Source organism: Podarcis raffonei, chromosome 5, assembly GCF_027172205.1.
Source record: "Podarcis raffonei isolate rPodRaf1 chromosome 5, rPodRaf1.pri, whole genome shotgun sequence".
NCBI lineage: Eukaryota > Metazoa > Chordata > Lepidosauria > Squamata > Lacertidae > Podarcis > Podarcis raffonei.
Window position 1 is genome coordinate 4,478,611 of NC_070606.1, and position 20,814 is coordinate 4,499,424.

Sequence of the window (20,814 nt, forward strand, 5' to 3'; positions counted from 1 at the left end):
TGTTGGTTTGCTTTTCATTTTCCATTTTAATCTTAGCTCTGAAACTCCTTCATAGGCAGTTGAATTTCTTGGCTTCTTGATGTCATGCACACACTTGAAAAAACAGAGCTTTATCTAGCCTGAGCATAGGTGCAGCACTCATGCACAAAGCTTTCCCACAGGACTCAGTAAAGCCCTGTTTGGAAGGGACAAATCTCATCCAAGACTAAAATTAGGTGTTTGTTGATTTTCCCAATGTAGTCAGTTGCAGAAAACAAGACAAGATGAGCCTGTGGCCAGGGGAAGCTTAATGTCGGTCTGAGCAAAGGCCGTCCCCTATCCAAGCCATTGAAGGAGACTTCAAGGTGACACCTTTTCTGCAGGTAGCCATACCACACAGTCCCCACCTCCTTGCTTGAGTTTGGGTTCTGACCTTCTTGGCCATTTGGCTGATGCATTAGCTTAGATTGCTGCAAGTGCTGCATGTAGTAGAAACCTTTATGATATTGATGCATCATCGCATTGGCCATGGAACTTTTTGGTTCTTGCTGTTGGGCTCCATCCATCCATCCATCCATCCATCCATTTATTTCTGAGTTCCCACAGGCATTATGTCATTTCAGTGAACTGTGCACTTTGCTCTTGGTGGGCAGCTAACTGAACCACACGTCATCCAGTGCTCCTCTCATCAGAGGTGATCTCCTATGTTAGCCCTATGGTTCACCCTACAGTTAGCTTGGGAATTGTGAACTGATCACCACTTGAAATTCTTACTTGAAAGCAAAGAGCGAGAGAAAGAGACTGAGGTAGCAAAGATAACAGACTGGCTGCAACTGGTAAGCGTGTGCAGGATTTTTGAACAATAAAAATAATTACCAGACAAAACACTAACAGTTGCCCAAACGAGTCTCAGCATCCCATCACAATCAATTGCTTTCAGCATTGCTACCAAAATAGGATTAATTTGTGTGTGGGCACTTTATGGAAAAAAAGCTCTGATGTGTGTTTTGCTCTTTTTGCTGTTCTATCTCCAGTTTTTGGGTTGGTTTGTTTTTTGTTAATTCCTCACCTGTCTGCCGCTGTTTTGAGCTGTATGTTGATAGCTTTAATCTCATCCAGAGCCGGCCTACCTGCTCCATCTGTTTATCTCAGTCTTTGGCACAAATACAACAAAGGAGGGGGTGTGAGAGTCATAAAAATGTTACCTTTAATGACACTGGAGCCACAATTTACCTCACTGAGTTCTTTTCTATTGACTTGAGTGGCTACAAGTTGAGCATAAAGATTCACTTCTACCCAGGGCTCACCTCCCTCTCTCTCTGACATATAGCCAGGAAACTAAGCTTTACACTCTTTAGTTAGGGTCAAATTATTGTTACTATTTATTTCATTTATCAATCACTTCCCATAAAGCATCCCAAAGTGATTTGCAATATGACATATAAAACAGGAGGAAGGTGAGAAGGATACTTGGAAGATGGGGGGGGCGGTCTTGGGAAGGAATGTGCCTTGGGAACTGAGGGGCTGGCAGGATGACTAATGTGGAGCTTGGAATTCTTCACTGAATTAGGCTTTCAAGAGTCCCCAAGATTTGTGAACCTGTGAACTTCAATGGCCTGCCTGGTACTTGTGTTCTACAAATCGTGGTATGCCTCTATAAGGGCAATATTTAGGTTTTTGCTGAATTGCGAATATTTTGGGCAGAGAAAAGAAGGAGAGGTGAGAGTAGAAATGCTTTAGACAGGGACAAAGGACCAACCCAAACACTGAAACAGTCCCTCTCTCATTCTTGAGTTCTCCCCCATACATTTCTCCATAATTATGCTGCGATAGCAGACTGCTTTTGAAAAATTAAGGCTGACCTCCTTGGGAAGCGAAGAGGTAAAACACAGTTCACATACTGCACTAAGTCGAAAGCTAAACTGCCTCCAGACTATCCACGAGGTGTCAGACTTTGGGTACAGCTCATGGTTAGTCTAGAGAGAGCTTAATCAGGAGCCTGGATTCAGACAACACACCCAGCCAAACCTTGGCTTAGTTCAGTGCGGTGCAGCGGCAAAAAAGGCTCTTTCTTGGGAGCTTTCGTATTTGTGCTAGGTCATAGTGTGACATGCAAACCAGGTCATTGTCAGCAAGATACATATGATGTATCCATTGCAGGATTGGACAGCATGACAAGTCCTGCTGGTTGGGTGTTTTAGCTTTAAACTCTGGACCCGGTTCCAGACTTTCTGCTGCGTTCTAGGTTAAGCAATTTGACAAAGAGCCTAACAGGAATGTAGTTGGAGCTTATCCATTATTGATTATGTAACTGTAGAATCATAGAGTTGGAAGGGACCTTGAGGAACATCTAATCTAACCCCCTGCAATGCAGGAATAGGCAGTTGTCCGTTATTGGGGATCAAACCTGCAACCTTGGGGTTCTCAGCACTGTGCTCTAACCAAATGAGCTATCCAGCTGCATTACTTGAATTTGTGATTCCTTCTCCTTCGTAGCTTGCAGTGGCCCTGCTGAACAACATATATAGGTCTAGTGCCAGGTGCTGGGCACTTTAGGCACAAATATATGATATCCTGTTTATTCAGGTAGTTAGCTAAAGCTCCGTATGTATATACGGACAAACATGCACACACACATCAATAAAATATATTGACGATTATGATTACTGGATGTGCCTAGGCTGTCTTTTAACTTCATAGCCAGTCTTTAATGTTGTTTGGCAGCAACTAAGTTAAACTATCAGGATTCAGAGAGAAGTGACTGACCAGCACATTCAAGAAAGGCTGCATTTCTGTCCGTCTGGATTTTAATTTGTGTGGCCTTTGTCAATATTAATCAGATTACTCCATGGAACAGTGGATGGCAGTATTCATTTGCAAACACTGAACTGACAAGGGATTCCAGATCCACGCTGCAACATTTTCACATAAGTCAAATTGACGTGACTCCACTAAATACACTGGAATTGATTGTCATAGAATTGTAGAGGGACTGAACATTCGTTGAATCCTGTTTCAAAAGAAGATTTTTGGCAATGAGAAAAAAGAACAAATAACTTTCTGACTTTTCATATGTCTAGACTCAACATTCTTACTGACTTGTAGACGGTACTTTTGCAAGGGGGACTTCTGTTTTAATTGGACTCCAATGTACCTTGTTCTTACAATGCTTCATTGTGAAGCTATCTTCAATTGTAATTCTGCTCACCTCTCAACTTTAATTTTTGCTTTTAAATGTAATAACCAAGGATATTTTTTTCTTACATAAAAACAAAATCTAAAGTTATTTTCTGACATAATTTTCAGAGCTGTAATAATATAAACAAAATACAAACCATGTGGTGTTTATAGGATAGTTAAATAATTGCCAAATTTGTGTTGAGCAAAATACTGTTACCTGCTTTGATCCAGGCAGTAGTCTGGATCATTGTTTAAAATATTCACAATGTTCTCTATCAACTAGATTTTAAGGTTAAAAACAAGCATTTATCCAAATGATAAGGCAATTAATTCAGACTCAGGAGACCATCCCAGATATAAAAAGTGCAACCCAAGAAGTTATCCCTCAGTTTACTAAGGTGAGAATTGCCTCTCAAAGCAGAAGGAAAGAGTAGGGGCTATGGCATGGGTGGCAAACTAAGGCCCAGAGGCCAGATCGGCTTCTCAGTCCAGCCCGCGGGTGGTCTGGGAATCAGTGTGTTTTTACATGATTAGAATGTGTGCTTTTATTTAAAATGCATCTCTGGGTATTTGTGGGGCCTGCCTGGTGTTTTTACATGAGTAGAATGTGTGCTTTTATTTAAAATGCATCTCTGGGTTATTTGTGGGGCATAGGAATTTGTTCATTGTTGTTGTTTAGTCGTTTAGTCGTGTCCGACTCTTCGTGACCCCATGGACCAGAGCACGCCAGGCACCTCTGTCCTCCACTACCTCCCGCAGTTTGGTCAGACTCATGTTTGTGGCTTCGAGAACACTATCCAACCATCTCATCCTCTGTCGCCCCCTTCTCCTTGTGCCCTCCATCTTTCCCAGCATCAGTGTCTTCTCCAGGGAGTCTTCTCTTCTCATGAGGTGGCCAAAGTACTGGAGCGTCAGCTTCACGATCTGTCCTTCCAGTGAGCACTCCGGGCTGATTTCATTAAGAATGGATGCGTTTGATCTTCTTGCAGTCCATGGGACTCTCAAGAGTCTTCTCCAGCACCATAATTCAAAAGCATCAATTCTTCGGCGATCAGCCTTCTTTATGGTCCAGCTCTCACTTCCATACATCACTACTGGGAAAACCATGGCTTTAACTTCCCTCCCCCCAAATATAGTCCAGCCCACCACATGGTCTGAGGGACGGTGGACCAGCCCGCAACTGAAAAAGGTTGCTGACCCCTGGGCTATGGGTTGCTAGCACTGGCAATCATCTGAGCATCTTCTGACCTCCCATTATCTTAAGCAATGATAGTAATCTCAGTCTTAACTGTTAGTGTTTACCTATCTCTTCTGTTACAGGCGGAGGCAGATTAACCCTTCTTGGAACCTGACCAAAAGAACCCTAGGGAGCCACACAGACGGACACTGAGAGAAAATGTTATGGCCTAACTATTTTAAATATGTTTTCCCCAGATTATACCAGAAATATCAAGATGACACTTCAGAAGGGGTCCTGTACAGGATGCTCTTACATAGTTTAGGAGTTGCCGATTTGCCCAAAGAATTAACTGTTCTCGCTAGCATCCCTTCATCCCGGGGAAGTCAAAGAGAAGAAAAAAAGCAGGCAGACTTTTCAGAAAGGTACTGTGTACATGATTGCGAATGGAGACCGTTCACTGCCAAATACAGAGAAACAAAGTATGTGAAACTTACCATGGGTGGGTTGTTGTTGTTTGTTTGGGTTTTTTGCCTTATCAAAGCTTCTCTTGACCTTCCTCTTATGTTTTGTCTGAAAAAGAACATCCAGCTTCTCCCTTGTTTGTCTGATTTCCCTTTTAAGTCATCCAAGCCATTGGTCACCACCACATCTTGTGGCAATCAAGTCCATCAGCGAATTCTGTGTTGTGCACACAATTACTTTGTCCTGAGTCTCCTGAGTCAGTTTCATGACACGCCCCCCAATTCTAATAGTGATGGGTGGCTTGCATGTGAAAGGAATTTACAAGGATCCTCATAGATGCTTTTTGCATGGTCATGTGATAGAGATAACAGGGGCAAGGGTTAGGTTCTGTTCGCAGTGCAACACAGTTCAGTGCTTTACTTTTCTCCATAGAAGTGAGAGACACCTGCTCACCTATGTGGGACAAAGTAAAGAGCTGAACTTAGGGACATAATGAGGGCTGCTCAGTAACTGAGAATTAAGCCTGCTGCTATCTGCACAGCACTCACCCAGGCTTCTATTTCTTGGTGTGCCAGAATGTTGAGTACTGGTGTTTGTGTGTACGTATGTTGTTCATGTACAAAAAGCCTCAAAACCACTTGGCACTACACAGTGATTAAATCCATGCAAGATGTCCTTGCTGTGGATCTATGCTTCTTCCTGATGGAATAGCGTAAGAGAATCCTTTAGGAAAACCAAAAGAGATGAATATTATTGTTAGCATCTGTCTGTCTCAAGAGAGAATAGCGTGTGCCCACGGGGGTGAAGTCAAACTTCACCGAAGTGAAGCACCAAAGTGACCTCCCCAGGGCTCAAGCTTGGGCAGTGTGTATGGAAGTCCTGCTGCCCAGATGACTGATGGGGTGCAAAGGAAAGCAGAGCAAGATGTTGGGCACCAGCTTGGCTGCAAGAGTTGCAGGAATAAGGTGTACAAGGCATCACCCAACCATCTTAGGGACTGCACTCCAAATTCATGTAGGGTTTACTCCTTATCCCTTTCTTCTCCTGACGCTATCCTGCAAGGCAGCAGAGGTTTAGGATCAGAGTTCTCCTCCTAGATAGGCAACCTTCCCGGGTTGACGAGCCCCATCTGCCCCTCACTTCCATGTGCAGCATGAATATTATAAAGACTAGAACGCTGAGCTGGTAGCTGATAGGTTTAGGCCGAGTGTATTATGGTTATGCTTATTTCTGTTCTGTACAGTGTCTTAGCAGATATCGTGGAGAACTTCAGATCTACTGAATGGGAGAGCTTCAGCCTCCCACCAAAACGCAGCTCTTCCATGTTGGTATAGCTGTTGCAGGCAAAATAATTCAGTGTGATGCACACACATATTGTGTGGATCGTTTCATTCTATAGTTTTGTCAGTAAAGGTAAAGGACCCCTGACAGTTAAGTCCAGTCACAAACGACTCTGGGGTTGCGGCACTCATCTCATTTTACTGGCCAAGGGAGCCAGCGTTTGGCCGCAGGCAGTTTTTCAGGGTCATGACTAAGTGGCTTCTGGTGAAACCAGAGCAGCACACGGAAACGCCATTTACCTTCCCGCCAGAGCAGTACCTATTTATCTACTTGCATTTGGACGTGCTTTCGAACTGCTAGGTTGGCAGGAGCTGGGACAAAGCAATGGGAGCTCACCCCGTCACGGGGATTCAAACCACCAACCTTCTGATCGGCAAGCCCTAGGCTCAGTGGTTTAGACCACAGCGCGACCCGCGACCCTTTTTAGTTTTGTCAGTAGGTGACACTAGACTGGGTTTTATCTGAGTTGATTCAGGAAACCTGACAGGTGTGCCCTCTAAGCCTTCCATGGCATATGCCAACTTCTTAACCCACTAAACTGGCTAACATGTCCATGTCCAAGATGTGCAAACAAAACTCTGCTAACCTTCAAGGTCTACTTTGTTTATTTTTAGAGAGTCATAAGTCCATGTGTGCATTTCTTGGTAATACAGATACCTTTTCTTCAATGAATGGAGCTGTCTACATGCACAAAGCTCTGGGTGCACATCAGTGTGCGCTGGGAGGTCTAGGTCAAGCGATAAAGTGCTGTTTTCAAGAGAACATCAACCAGTCTCTAACATTACACCAGTTAGAGACTCTCACAACTCTGGGATTCACTGCCAAAGTTGACTCTTCGCTGGTTCTCTTTTCAAATGGACCATGTAGCCATTGACATCTGAGGAGCTGATAATTATACTTTTATAAACAACTGCTGCTTTATGCACAGCTTCTGGTGGGCGTCTGCTCTCTATTATTGCAGAAATACAGATCATTAATGTTTAATCAAATATTTTATGGTACCATATTTAAGATGCTTCTCTTTGTTGCCAATCTTCCAATTTTAGAATGAAACAGATTGAAGACTATGCCTACAAATTTGCTAAGAATAGATCTGTTGATGAAGTAATTGAAAGGCTGAGGGAAAGTATCCTGCAACAGGAAGCTACTGTTAGAGATGGCTTTCTTGCCTTCAGCAAACAAGCTAGTGGGAAATTGAATAAAACTGATTTTCGCAAGGTAAATGTAAATTTATTCGGTCATTCAACCTGATGTGGATTGTTTTGCATTGAGATTTCCTGTTATCTCTTCAACTTAAGTTTCTGTCTCTCTCTCTCTTCCTCTCTCTGTAAAAAAGCTGGCATTAACTCTTGTGAAACTCTTCATAAATAAATGTCTGACACACAAACTGTTGCTGCAGTCTCCAGGCCGTAACAACCCACAGGGGCAATCACTTTTCAGATAGTCCACTCTGTGTGGCAGGTGGACTGTGTTGCTCTTTGTGGTTCTCATCCCTGACCAGTGAATTTTTTTTAATTGGTTCCCCCTCTCCTTTGAAAATTAGTCCACTGTGCTCTTTCAAAAGCAAAAAAATAAGCTGCAGAGTGCGATGGGGTTCTGCACCCTTATTAAAAAGACCAGGTTCGGATATTTTTGTTTTTTTATTTTAAAGCGCAGCTCAACACAGCCTGGTGATCAACACCTGCTACGTTCAACATCTTTTATTTTGATATTTTGTTCAGATCAGCTGATGAACACTCTGTAGGCTGAATGTTCACTTCCCATAGCTGTGTAGTCTCTTGGCACATTTCTGCACAAAAAGTCAAAGTATGACCAGTTGCATCTTAGCCATAATTCTCTGCATTGTTAAGCCACCTTTGCATTTTGAGTTGGACAATGAAGCTGTGTCGTAGTTTGCATGCACAAATTGGGCCTTTGCATTAGTTCGATAAAAATCCCACTTAAGTTCTGCTGGATCTGGAGACCACACCCTTCCTTGCAACTAGGGGTGGCCTTCCCTGCTGCCCCCCCAAGACTCACCAGGGTCACATGATGGCGTGGCTTCGGGCAAGCTTTTGCAGCAGGCATGGGTGAGGCCTGCATGGAGGTGCTGCCCTGCAGGATTCCACCACCCAAGGCGGCTGCTTCCATTTGCCTCACGGGCAGGCCAGCCCTGCTTACAATGGATTGTCATTGCACACTGATGGCCTGATTGAGAAGCTTTCTAGATGCATGAAACTCCTAGATTTCATCATCAGGAGCAGCCTCCTGCATGCAATTCCAGTGGCACTTCTGACACATAGAATCATAGAATCATAGAGTTGGAAGAGACCACAAGGGCCATCGAGTCCAACCCCCTGCCAAGCAGGAAACACCATCAGAGCACTCCTGACATATGGTTGTCAAGCCTCTGCTTAAAGACCTCCAAAGAAGGAGACTCCACCACACTCCTTGGCAGCAAATTCCACTGTCGAACAGCTCTTACTGTCAGGAAGTTCTTCCTAATGTTTCTTGTAGTTTGGATCCATTGCTCCGTGTCCGCTTCTCTGGAGCAGCAGAAAACAACCTTTCTCCCTCCTCTATGTGACATCCTTTTATATATTTGAACATGGCTGTCATATCACCCCTTAACCTCCTCTTCTCCAGGCTAAACATGCCCAGCTCCCTTAGCCGTTCCTCATAAGGCATCGTTTCCAGGCCTTTGACCATTTTGGTTGCCCTCCTCTGGACACGTTCCAGTTTGTCAGTGTCCTTCTTGAACTGTGGTGCCCAGAACTGGACACAGTACTCCAGGTGAGGTCTGACCAGAGCAGAATACAGTGGCACTATTACTTCCCTTGATCTAGATGCTATACTCCTATTGATGCAGCCCAGAATTGCATTGGCTTTTTTAGCTGCCGCGTCACACTGTTGGCTCATGTCAAGTTTGTGGTCAACCAAGACTCCTAGATCCTTTTCACATGTAGTGCTCTCAAGCCAGGTGTCACCCATCTTGTATTTGTGGCTCTCATTTTTTTTGCCCAAGTGCAATACTTTACATTTCTCCCTGTTAAAATTCATCTTGTTTGTTTTGGCCCAGTTCTCTAATCTGTCAAGGTCGTTTTGAAGTGTGATCCTGTCCTCTGGGGTGTTAGCCACCCCTCCCAGTTTGGTGTCATCTGCAAATTTGATCAGGATGCCCTTGAGTCCATCATCCAAGTCGTTGATAAAGATGTTGAATAAGACCGGGCCTAAGACAGAACCCTGTGGCACCCCACTAGTCACTCTTCTCCAGGATGAAGAGGAACCAGAGGGAGCTCACCTGTACAGGAGTCCCACCACTCTGCACCTGGAGCTTTGCACCAGAACCATTAACTCTAATTCTGGGGCAAGGCAGATCTTTTTGTATTCATTCTATTTATGCAATCACAGCTACCTTTTGTATGCCACACTCCTATGGCTCTAGAATTAAGCATTCGATCTGATAGCAAAAGCCTGTACTAAAGCACAAAGCAGCTAATCTCTTTTCAAAAGCTTTGAAAATCTACTGAAAAGAGTGATAATTTGCTAATTAGAGTATTCTCACTTCTTTTTTTTACATTTTTATGCCATTCAGCCATATGATGCTGCTTCCTTCTTCTTTTAATCTCCAGAGCTAAGAAAGTAAAATAGAATAGAATAGCAAGAATAATCACAATTGAAGCAATTACAAAAGGACAAAAATATGCAGTAGAAAGAATATGCTCAAATTAGAAGTATAGGAATAATTTGCAGTGATTAAACTGGAGGAAGTATTACTAAACAAGGCCACAATCTTGGAACCACTTGCTTATACGTCTTTCTACTGAGTTTAATGGTACTCTCCACAATTGGCCACAGTCAGACTTAGTGCGAGGCCACAAGATGTGGCTTGTTTAACTGTACTGAGCATGAACTGTCTGCTAGTTCTCACAGCTTTACCAGGAGTAAACCAATCAAGCAGGTGAACAAACCAAAGAGTGGCTGGCTTAGTTTTCCATTCAGGCCAGTGTTTGTGATTTGCTTCTCCCAAACTGTGACGTCAGCTTTAGGTCATGGCTGTTTGTTCATTTATCTTCAATGAGCGTTGGTGTGGACATAACACTAAGTGAGCCATTCTGTTTGTTTTCCTGCTCAACGGAGGAAGGGGGCAAAAAGCGAGAGTTTGAACTGTATGCACCAGCACACAGTTTATGCACAGCGTGGTTAATGTCTGAATGCAGCTATCATTTCAACATTGTAGGTGAAAACTATGCTGGGGGGGGGGGCGGCAAGGACTGTTGAGCTTCAGCTTATGACTTGATGGTTGAAAGCTTAATGAGCTACCTAAGATGGGGACATTGGTCACTTAAAAACTGTGGCAATGGAATTCCATACCTGCCCATACAGGGGCTTACTACAAGGTAAACTGGTACAGGATTGCAGTTGTAACAATGAAACCAAGAGATTTGACAAGGAAATGTTTTCTTTCTCATCCTACAGACAGGTGGGAACAGCAGGTGCTGTCTTAGAAAATGCATTATCTTCTGTGTGTGAGAAAAGGCAATGTTTCTTCAAAAATGGTTCCTGCCACATGTAACTTTTAGAAGTATTTGCACTAAAATAGTTCAAAAAATGTCAAATCTGCTGCCCCATTAACCCTTTTCTAGCTTATTGATTGATTTAGTGAATTGACTAAATGTTGCAGCCCCATCTGAACCAGCAAGTTCTCAAGTAGGAGAGCCCTTATTTGAAGCAGGGAAAAATTGACTTGATCCAACCTGAGTTAAGCACTTACAAGTCCTATTTGATTTCAGTGGAAGGGAACAGAGCATTTCCTGTTGAAATCTGTGGGCGTTAAAAGGGGCAGGATTGTGCCTAGTCTTTTACAAAAAAACAACCCCACTCCTGCTTTTTTCTTTCTCTGCCAGCTGTTGGATGATATTGGAATGCCAATGGATGATGAGCAGTTTAATCTACTCATTGAAAAATTAGGATTCCCTGCTGGAGGGCTGAGTTATCTTGATTTTGTCGCAATATTTGAAGGTAACTGGATATTTATTGATACCTTACTATAAATATTCTGAAAGAATGTAAACCTTTTTTTTTCTTATTGGCTGGGAGGACTTCTGAGCTTTGCTTATTCTGGGAATAAGTGCTCTTCACTAACAGAAGAAAGCAGCAACCCCATGAGTTAGCAAGGCCCAGCCATTTCCTCTAAAGTTGTTCAGGTTAAGGATGGGGTCCTCTTGTGCAATGGTGGCTGATTTTTCTTCTCCTCCATGTGGGGGAAGACGGCTAGACTCAAGGTTTGTTGGTTTCTTAATTCTATTGGCAAAAGTGAGAACCAAATCCAAAGAGTAATAAATTGTGGCATAATTCTGCGATTCATGCAGCGTTCTTTTGGCAGCAACATGCGTCTCTTAGCCAATGCCTCTCTGTCTTGGCTTGCTGACACAAGCAGCCCTGTCAAAGACAGCAGAGAGCCAAATAACTGTAAGGAACTGAAATAGCCTAGCCAGCCCCGGAGAACCTCTTTGCCCCTCTTCCCTTGCACTGAAGCCAAATAGCACCTGTCCTTCGGCCCAATTTTATGTAGGCCCTGGCCTGTTTTTAAAAGCCCCCTGTAAGAAATCTATTCAGGTCTCAGGTAAGAGTGATTTGGCTTCCCCTGGCAGCCTGTTGGGTAGGGAAGAATGGGGGGGGGGGAGAGAAACAGGGCCAGAAAAAAGAAAAAATAGCAGTGGGTGCACTGGCAGTATGTGAGATTGTGGCCCTAGACTGAGAAAAGCTTGCCAGCCTGCTACGTATATTTGCAGCGAGCAGTTCAGGCAGTAAATGTTTTTATTGTCCAAATATTACAAACCTGAAGAGGTTTGTGATATCTGGGGCCTAGGGGTTATGAAATGTTTTTTGAAAGCTGTATTTTCTTGGCAAATAGCTGACCACCTAATTTATAACTTTATACAGTAGGTTATATTTATAGTCTGTCCCCGCCCCCCAATTCTCCAAGGAGATTATTGTGGTTCTTCCCTCACTTTATCCTGACAACAGCCCTGTGATTTACGTTTGTTTGAGAGGGAATGACGGCTCCAACATCCCTGCTCCGTGAGCTGCGTTAGCCGAGTGGGGATCTCAAATGGGGTCTCCCAGGTGCTAGTCCAACATTCTGACTGGTATATCACACTGGTTTCTAGTGTCAATGATTTGAATCTATTTCATGATTTTGTGGACCATTGGTCACTTTGGCCTGATGTAACTATTTCAGATTCCAGAATGAGTGGACACTCTCCAAATCGACGGGCCAATGCCAGCAAGTGTCACTTTGTGACCGCTGAGGAATGCCTCGGCCAGTATTGTGATAAGCTTGTGGAGGAATATGGGGTAAGTGCAGCCAGCTCTTTCCTGTTATTTATTGATGTCATGTTTTATTGTTATGTATTTGCATTTCTTTGCACATTTTCCTCATGTGTTGCTATTGTAAGGGAGAAAACGGTATCAATGGAACCCTCAGGGCCTTTGAATCATAGAATCGTAGAATTCTAGAGTTGGAAGAGACCCCAAAAGCCATCTAGTCCAATCCCCTGCAATGCAGAAATCTCAACTGAAGCATCCATGACAGATGGCCATCCAACCTCTGCTTAAAAACCTCCAAGGAAGGAGAGTCCACCACCTTCTGAGGGAGTCCGTTCCAGAACATTAGAGAGTTCTTCCTGATGTTGGGTCGGAATCTTTTCTTGTAACTTGAATCCATTGGATTTCTCCTCTCTAGCAGGAGAAGACAAGGTTGCTCCATCTTCCATGTGACAGCCCTTGAGATATTTGAAGATGGCTATCCTGTCTCCTCTCAGTTTTCTCTTTTGCAGGCTAAACATACCCAGCTCCCTCAGCCATTCCTCACAAGGCTTGTTTTCCAGACCTTTGATCATCTTGTCACCCTTTTCCACACATATTCCAGCTTGTCAATATTCTGCCTAAATGGTGGCGCCCAGAACTGAACACAGTACTCCAATTACTCAAAGTTTCACCTTTAAGAAACTCCCAATCATCTTGGACTCCCTTCTCTTTGAGTATTTCTGACCATGGATCTCACCCAGTAGTTCCTTAAGCTTTTTGAAATTAGGCTTCTTAAGGTCCAAAGTACATGTCCAACTACACTCAAGTTTTCCCTTGCCTCTATATCATGAAACTGAAGAGGACATGATAAGCTCCTCCCAAGGTTCCCAGTACTCTCATTTCATCTCTGTTGGTGAGGAGCAGGTCCAAGATAGATGATACCCTTGTTGCTTCTTCCACCTGCTGGGAAATGAAATGGTCAGTGAAGCAACTGAGGAGCTTGAGGATGGCTCCTTCTAAGCAATTTCCCTCCACTGTAGATTCAAAAATCCATGTTTCATTCCATGTTTTAGATCAATCTTGGAGCAGGTCTGCCTGTTGGGCTGCTTGTGTTGTAAGCTGCTTATGTCTGCTAGTATAAAAGGCAGTTTCCTTCCACAAACTATCCATGTAAGATGAAAGTCCCTTTTCCTTGCCCTTCCAGGAAGGAGGGAGCCTGAGTTTATCGCATTCACAGCAGAGGAAAGAAGTTGTCCTGTAGCTGCAGCCGGGGCTTCTTAAACGTTCAGGTGTTCATCAGGGAAGAGGAGCAAAAGTAGATTAGCAACCTTACAAGAAGGAAAAGCTTAGCTTGCAGTAATGAGATGAGTCTTCCCATCTGGCATGGATCACTGCTGTGGAATTGATATGCTGAGGCTTCTTCCTTGCTGGGCATGCAGGGAAAGTTGATGGGCAAGCCAGCACTTCAAACTTCTCCAGTCTTCCCTAGCTGTAGGGGTGGTCTGTAGGAGAAAGCCAAAGTATTCTATACAAGTGGAGTGAAATTGCTAGAGGTATGAGCAATAGCATAACATGTAGCCACCCAAAGGTGAGGCTTGAAAATTATCCACTGGGTGTGTTCTGAGTAGCTTTGTTGGAGAATATAAGACTCCAAAAATGTTTCTCTTTAAAGTCATGTTGGCTACATATATGTGCTTCAACTAATCTGACTAGTTTTTGTAAAGAGATGCCGTTTGTGGTGGGTGGAAATAACGTAGAAGGAATCAAATGAACAATCGAATGCAATATGGCGCAGGGCACCCAGTTCCTAAAGCATCTCAGCTTTGGTTTGGAGGCTGTAAGAAGGAAACGCTAGATCATCCCTACATGGCCTGTTCCATAAAGACACCTAAAAGGACCTCTTCGTGTGAAGATCTGGATCCATTTGCAAAACATTTTTAGATGTATAGTTAGTCTAGTAGTATGTTAGTGATTTGTATAAAAAGGAAAAAAATAGGCCAAGTGTTGATACTAAATTGAATATTCCCTGTTAGGATCCATACATCGCCTTCCGTAAAATAGATAAGAACAATGATGGTATAGTCAGCATGCTTGATTTTCGACACCTCCTGGATAGCTTTATGATCAGCATGACAGATGATGAATACAATCGTCTCCTTGGCATCCTGGGACTGAACATTACTTCTACATTAAACTACCCAGAATTTCTTCAGTTGTTCCAAGCAAATACAACTAGAGACATGCGCCCTTGGTTGCCGTCGTCTAACAAGTAAGGAGGGCAGCAGTCTTATGGATTTACTTAATGTTATTATTACCTAACATAGGATGCAAGCTATGTTGTGTGGCATATTTCAGGATTCAGGGATCTAAGATTAGATGCCATCTACTGTTTGATAGTATTGGAAGAATTTTTTTCATGCCCTTAGCCAATTTGGTACTTGTAAGATCCTAAGCATACCTGGCAGTGAAGCAACATGTTTTGATTTCTTAGGATTGCTATTTGTTTATACATATTTCTATTTCCCCATACCTTTCATTATATTTTAAATCCACCCTTTCCATAATTACCTTTGTAAGCCATGTTGCAACTCATTTGTTGGAAAGTCAGCATATAAATCAAGCCTATTGATCCCACTCCTTTGGTAGCCTTGGACCAAGTTGGTCTTCACCATCTAAATAGCTCTGAGTTTAGGTAAAGGGACCCCTGACCATTAAGTCCAGTCATGGACGACTCTGGGGTTGCGGTGCTCATCTCGCTTTATTGGCCGAGGGAGCTGGTGTTTGTCCGCAGACAGCTTCCGGGTCATGTGGCCAGCATGACTAAGCTGCTTCTGGTGAACCAGAGCAGTGCACGGAAACGCCGTTTACCTTCCCGTCGGAGCGGTACTACTTGCACTTTGACGTGCTTTCAAACTGCTAGGTTGGCAGGAGCAGGGACTGAGCAACGGGAGCTCACCCTGTCGCGGGGATTTGAACCGCCGACCTTCTGATCAGCAAGTCCTAGGCTCTGCGGTTTAACCCACAGCGTCACCCACGTCCCTAGCTCTGAGTTTAAAAGCTTTCTATTATGTTTGTTGCTCCTAGATTCTTTGGGCACACAATTCCCTTGGAAATGCTACTTGGGAGTTGTGCATATGGCTCTTCAAATTCCAAAATAGCTAAGATGCAATGCCATATGTTCCTACATATTCAAAACAAGAATCGGCTCACGGTGGGGTGGGGGATGGAGCTGGCTGCAGTAATCTTCTAGGCAGGTGGGCCACAGTTGCTTCCCAAGAAGGGAGAAGGGCGAGGTGGTGGGGAGATGCATTGGCAGCAGCTGCACTGTGCCAACTTCCCAAACTGCCTTGGCCCTTTGCTATCCCTGCATTGCTGGGGGTTGGACTAGATGACCATCAGGGTCCCTTCTAACTCTATGATCCTATTCTGCCTGGAAAGCAACAACAAAGTCACCTGCCAGAAAGCTAGTGCAGAGGCTTCATCCCACTCAACATAGCAAGCCCTTTCTGTTAAAAGCTGTTTTAAAAAGTTTGTACTCAACACCAATATATTAGAGCAATTGATTTCTAGAAATGAACCTACTTCAGATACCATTCCAAGCACAGAACAAAGAGCGTTTCATCATCTGACTTTCTTTAGAGTAAGACGTCTTTAGTGTGACAGCTGGTAGACTTAAGTCTGTTTCAGAAATAACAAAAGTCAAGGTAATGGGAAGTACAATTGACGAGTGTTAACTGTTCTCTGTGCTTCCCAAGCATTCTGAATTCAGGCTTTCTAAATATCTCCCATGAAGAGTCAGGATGCACTATTTCTTCCCTTCCCCCCAATCACCCTTCACAACTCCGTCATTTGTGAGAAATACTAATGAAAACAAATAGTACCTACAGCTCTTGAGCTTTACTATATTATTTATATGTGTGGACTTGTACAGTGGGCATAATCCACCAAAAATTAATCTGATTTAATTCACTTGAATTTAAAAATGCTTAACTTGAACAACTTTCCCTATTCTCATTTTAAGGTTAATAAATAAAAGTAGGCAGGATAACTTTTGGTATAAATAAATAAATGTAAAGGGCTGCTCCATGCATTTAAGAGGCCGTTCTGCTCCAGCCAGCTTCCCCCACCCAGTGCTCTGGATACCTGAGAAATAAGATCTATTAGGACATGGTTGTATTCTTGTATATTCTGTGCAAATTGACGTGTATAAATCCAGACCAGTTGGAGCAGACGTATATTAGTATTGTTGGTTGCCACATTTAAAGCCCTATGTAGTTTGGGCCTAATAGGGTTGCCATGTTCCCAAAAGTGAAAATACCGACAGGGGTGTTGAACTATTTTTTGGGGGAGGGGACATCTCCACCCCCCAAACAAAGGATTATTCAAACATTGTTTTCCTGAACATTTTGCTGATTAAGCAAAAGTCCGCCTGGACACCATTTTGCTGCCCAAATCCCAGACGTGTTCGGGAAAGCCCGGATGTATAATAATAATAATAATAATAATAATAATAATAATAATGATAATAATTTTTTATTTGTATCCCGCCCTCCCTGGCCAAAGCCGGGCACAGAGCGGGTAGCAACAGGTAAAAATAGCACAGTGTACATAAAATCACACATTCAGTTAATTAAAATACATTCTAGAATCAATTCAGACTCAAATTAATGGCAACCATCGGGTTAGAGTTCTATGAATATTACAGAAGGAGAGAGGGGGTCAGACTGTGCCTTGGCCAAAGGCCTGGTGGAACAGCTCTGTCTTGCAGGCCCTGTGGAAAGATGTCAAGTCCCACAGGGCCCTAGTCTCTTGTGACAGAGCGTTCCACCAAATCAGGGCCACGGCAACCCTAGCCTAAGATAGCTAAAGGAGCACTTGCTATCACCTGATTTGGACTGCCTAGTTCATTGGGGTGGGCTCTGCTCTGTGTTCCCCTGGGAAATATGTAGGGCAGGACCTTCTTAATGGTAGCCCCCAGGCTCAGGAACTCCCCAAGAGATCTGCCTGGACCCATCTCCCTTGGCTTTCAGAATGTGAGTAAAAGCTGGCTTGTCTTTGGTGAGCTTTTTATGTTGACTGATTGCTCCATACTTGATGCTGGCTGCCTTTTTACAGTCGTTTTTATGGCTACAGTTTTTAATTTTTATGTTGTAGTTTTTATTTGTTTTGTTTGTCAGCTGCTTTTTCCTGGCTGAAAAGCTGCATAAGAAATTGTCATATAAACCCACACTGTTGTATTGTATCAATGCAATCAGATTACCCATCGTACTTGGATCTGAGTTCCACTTCTTAGGGTTATCCACACTTGTCTTTCCTCCCCTGTTTCCAGGCAGGGTCCATGATTTAAAGCTCAACATCCTTTTTCTCTTTTTTGGGATCCAGAGCTTTTTTCGCAAAAACCGACTCTTTAAAGTCCAATCGTTAGTCCGCAGAAAACAACAACCCTGAATTTCCGTTTGCTCCGATTCAGCTTTAAAGAGCAGGTTTTCACAGGGAAAGCTTGGGGGGGGGGGGATAGCTCAGACCCAGATATCAAAGCATAGACCTCTGCCTTGGTAAGAGTGAGGCAAAAGTTAAGTGGGGACAAACTGTTACTGTACTATTGTATGACTGATAGCTTTTGAACAAGCAATAAAGATGTGGATTTAGTTATAGATTTAGTACCAGACTCTACACAATTGCTTGATGGGTACATGTGTTTTTTATAAAACCATTAACAGGATAAATAAAAATAAATATAAATAAATAAATAAATAAAATAAGATATAAAAATAAATTAATTTCTTTAATTAAAGAAATTAAAACTCAAGGTTAAACTGTATCTTACATTAGTAATAACTATTTTATTTCAACACTGAAATGTGCTAGGTTTAGTTTTGAAAAAGTGTTGCAAAATCTTGCCTAGATTAAAAGCAACGTGAGTTATTTAATTAAAAATAATTATTTTACAGTAAACATACATACACTTGGCATGGTTTCATGTGTAGGAGGAGAGGTTGGAAATTGACTTGAAATAGTCTAGTTAGCTCTTCATCCTGTTTTTAAGGTCTTTAACTGTAATTATGAGTTTTGAAGTTAGTGAGAGATTGACTTATTGGCCACAAACTAGCAAAAGTTCAACGAGTCTGAATATGTGGAAATATGTGCCTGGAAAAACTATTGCAATGTCATGTGAGTCAATTGACTGTTAATCTTAAATAAATGCAATAAACATGTTAAGAGCCATTTGACACAATACATAGGATGAGGTGGCAAGTACCACTTTGTACTGTAGATGCCAGAGTTATTGTTATTTTTTTATCCCACATAAACTTTGCCTCCCTATAGTAAGTCTGAAACATCAAAGAGAGGGCTAAACTGGGACTGCAAACTCAGTCACACTTACACATTTTTCTGCCCGAGGCAAAGGACAAAATGGTGCTACATATAGAAACCTACCATCTAGATCAGCAAACTTTTTCAGCAGGGGGCCGGTCCACTGTCCCTCAGACCTTGTGGGGGGCCGGACTATATATATATATTTGTGGGGGGGGGGGAGAAGAACGAATTCCTATGCCCCACAAATAAGCCAGAGATGCATTTTAAATAAAAGGACACATTCTACTCATGTAAAAACACACTGATTCCCGGACCGTCCGCAGGCCGGATTTAGAAGGCGATTGGGCCGGATCTGGCCCCCAGACCTTAGTTTGCCTACTCATGATCTAGACTTCTACTTGAATTTTTTTCGCACACTGGCAGTGGCACAGCATCTTCCCCAGCACCTGAACACAGCTTTGTCTGCTCCAAGCACCAGGTGCCTGTGGCAGCCATGTCCCTCTGCCTAATGACAGGGTCGTCCCTCAAAAAGCAAAATTGTTAAGGCTCAAGTATCAGTCTCAACAAGGGTGTGTTTACTTGCCGGCTGAAGGATGAATAATGGCTGCACCAGCCCTGATAACCTAAAAGGAAATCCCATTCAACCTAGTTGGAATCACTTCTGGTTTTTTGTTGCAAATTTATTATATGGAGTTAGGCTTGTTTGCTTTTCTTTCTTTTTTTTAAGCACAAAGGAACAACAACCAAAATATGACTCTCCCACATCTGGAAAGCAGTAAAACCCAGATTTTAACCAATGCATTTCAGCCAACTACCACCTCAGTCTGTGCCTGGTGTAGAATAGCTGTTTGTTCCGTTGATTTCAATGGTACTTAAATGTGCTATAGACTATTGCATTTAATGCAATCTTGCAGTAGGTTACTTGGGAACAAGTCCCAAACTAGATGTGACAAGTCATATGTCTTGCCCCCCGGAGATGCAAGTGTGAAGCAGTCTGGAATCTGAAGTGAAAGAACTGAGTGGGGAGGGATAGAGAAGAGCTACTTAGCCTCTTCTCTAGCTATTTGTCCACTCCAAATGAGCTTCTCTCTTCATGAATCGTGCCTCGTTTGGTCCTTAGCCCAACTGACCTTCTATGCAGAGTCTCAAATAAAGCCTTCATTATATTATGATGAATGTGTGAGAAGGGGTAACTGGCTCTGATTCTTACCCCCCCACACACACCAGTGTGTGCACCGTAACTTGAGAAAAGATCTATGTGTGTGCAGTTAGTGCCCACAGAAGTTCAGTCTGCGCAGTTGAGAACTCTGAAAAATGGATCCTGTTCCTTCGTGCGCTCATCCTAACTTTTACTAGATTGTGCCTGGTACCTTTAACACACAGTGGAACACTTCTGTTTCCCTATTCAAAAAACAGGCAATCTGATGTGCCAGTGAAAATAAGTAGCAACTTGCCTGAGTTACTTTGGACCTTTTATGTTATTGCTTTGATTTATAAATATTTCTCCCCTCAAATCTCAGCTGCAATTAAGCAATTTGACCAATCTGCATCTGCAAATGATAACAGGGATTAACAGAAGTTTTAAAGACATCATTCCTAGCTTGCAGCTGGAGAAGCGTGGCAATATTTATAAGGAATTCATTTGTATGCAGATGTCTGAGATGAGACTTTAAAGCTATCTGTACAAACTATAATAAGGAAGCAAGCAAACAAACAAACCTTGTGGGATATTAATGATCGCATTAAAAGAAGACCACAGTTAGTTATCAAAATAATTCTTTCTTTCTGAGACCCAAACAGACAGTGGCGGATGCAGACCTCGCTTGTGAACAAGCTCATTACTATCTCGCTATCAAAGCACAAACCAGATGGAACGACCTCGCCATGGTAAGCTCTATGTAGTCTTTAAACAAATCTGCATGTCTAACAGAGATTTTAGAGCTTCACTCAATGTTTATCTTTGATTGTCTTTTTTAAAGAAATTAGCTGCAATAAACAAATAGCTCATTAACAATAGAAACATGTGATACGTTTTGAAGTAATGTATTGCAGTAACTGATTTG

The 20,814-nt window shown here is 42.8% G+C and overlaps 1 protein-coding gene across 1 annotated transcript in view; it reads left to right on the plus strand.

Annotated features, from left to right (window-relative positions):
- Positions 1-20,814, plus strand: part of EFCAB6 (EF-hand calcium binding domain 6) — a 115,291-nt gene that overhangs the window by 46,836 nt on the left and 47,641 nt on the right. The window contains exons 15-20 of the mRNA XM_053387653.1: positions 4,594-4,761; positions 7,189-7,360; positions 11,029-11,143; positions 12,366-12,481; positions 14,467-14,702; positions 20,542-20,638. Coding sequence (XP_053243628.1) covers positions 4,594-4,761; positions 7,189-7,360; positions 11,029-11,143; positions 12,366-12,481; positions 14,467-14,702; positions 20,542-20,638 — 904 coding nt within the window. The remainder of the gene's footprint in view (positions 1-4,593; positions 4,762-7,188; positions 7,361-11,028; positions 11,144-12,365; positions 12,482-14,466; positions 14,703-20,541; positions 20,639-20,814) is intronic.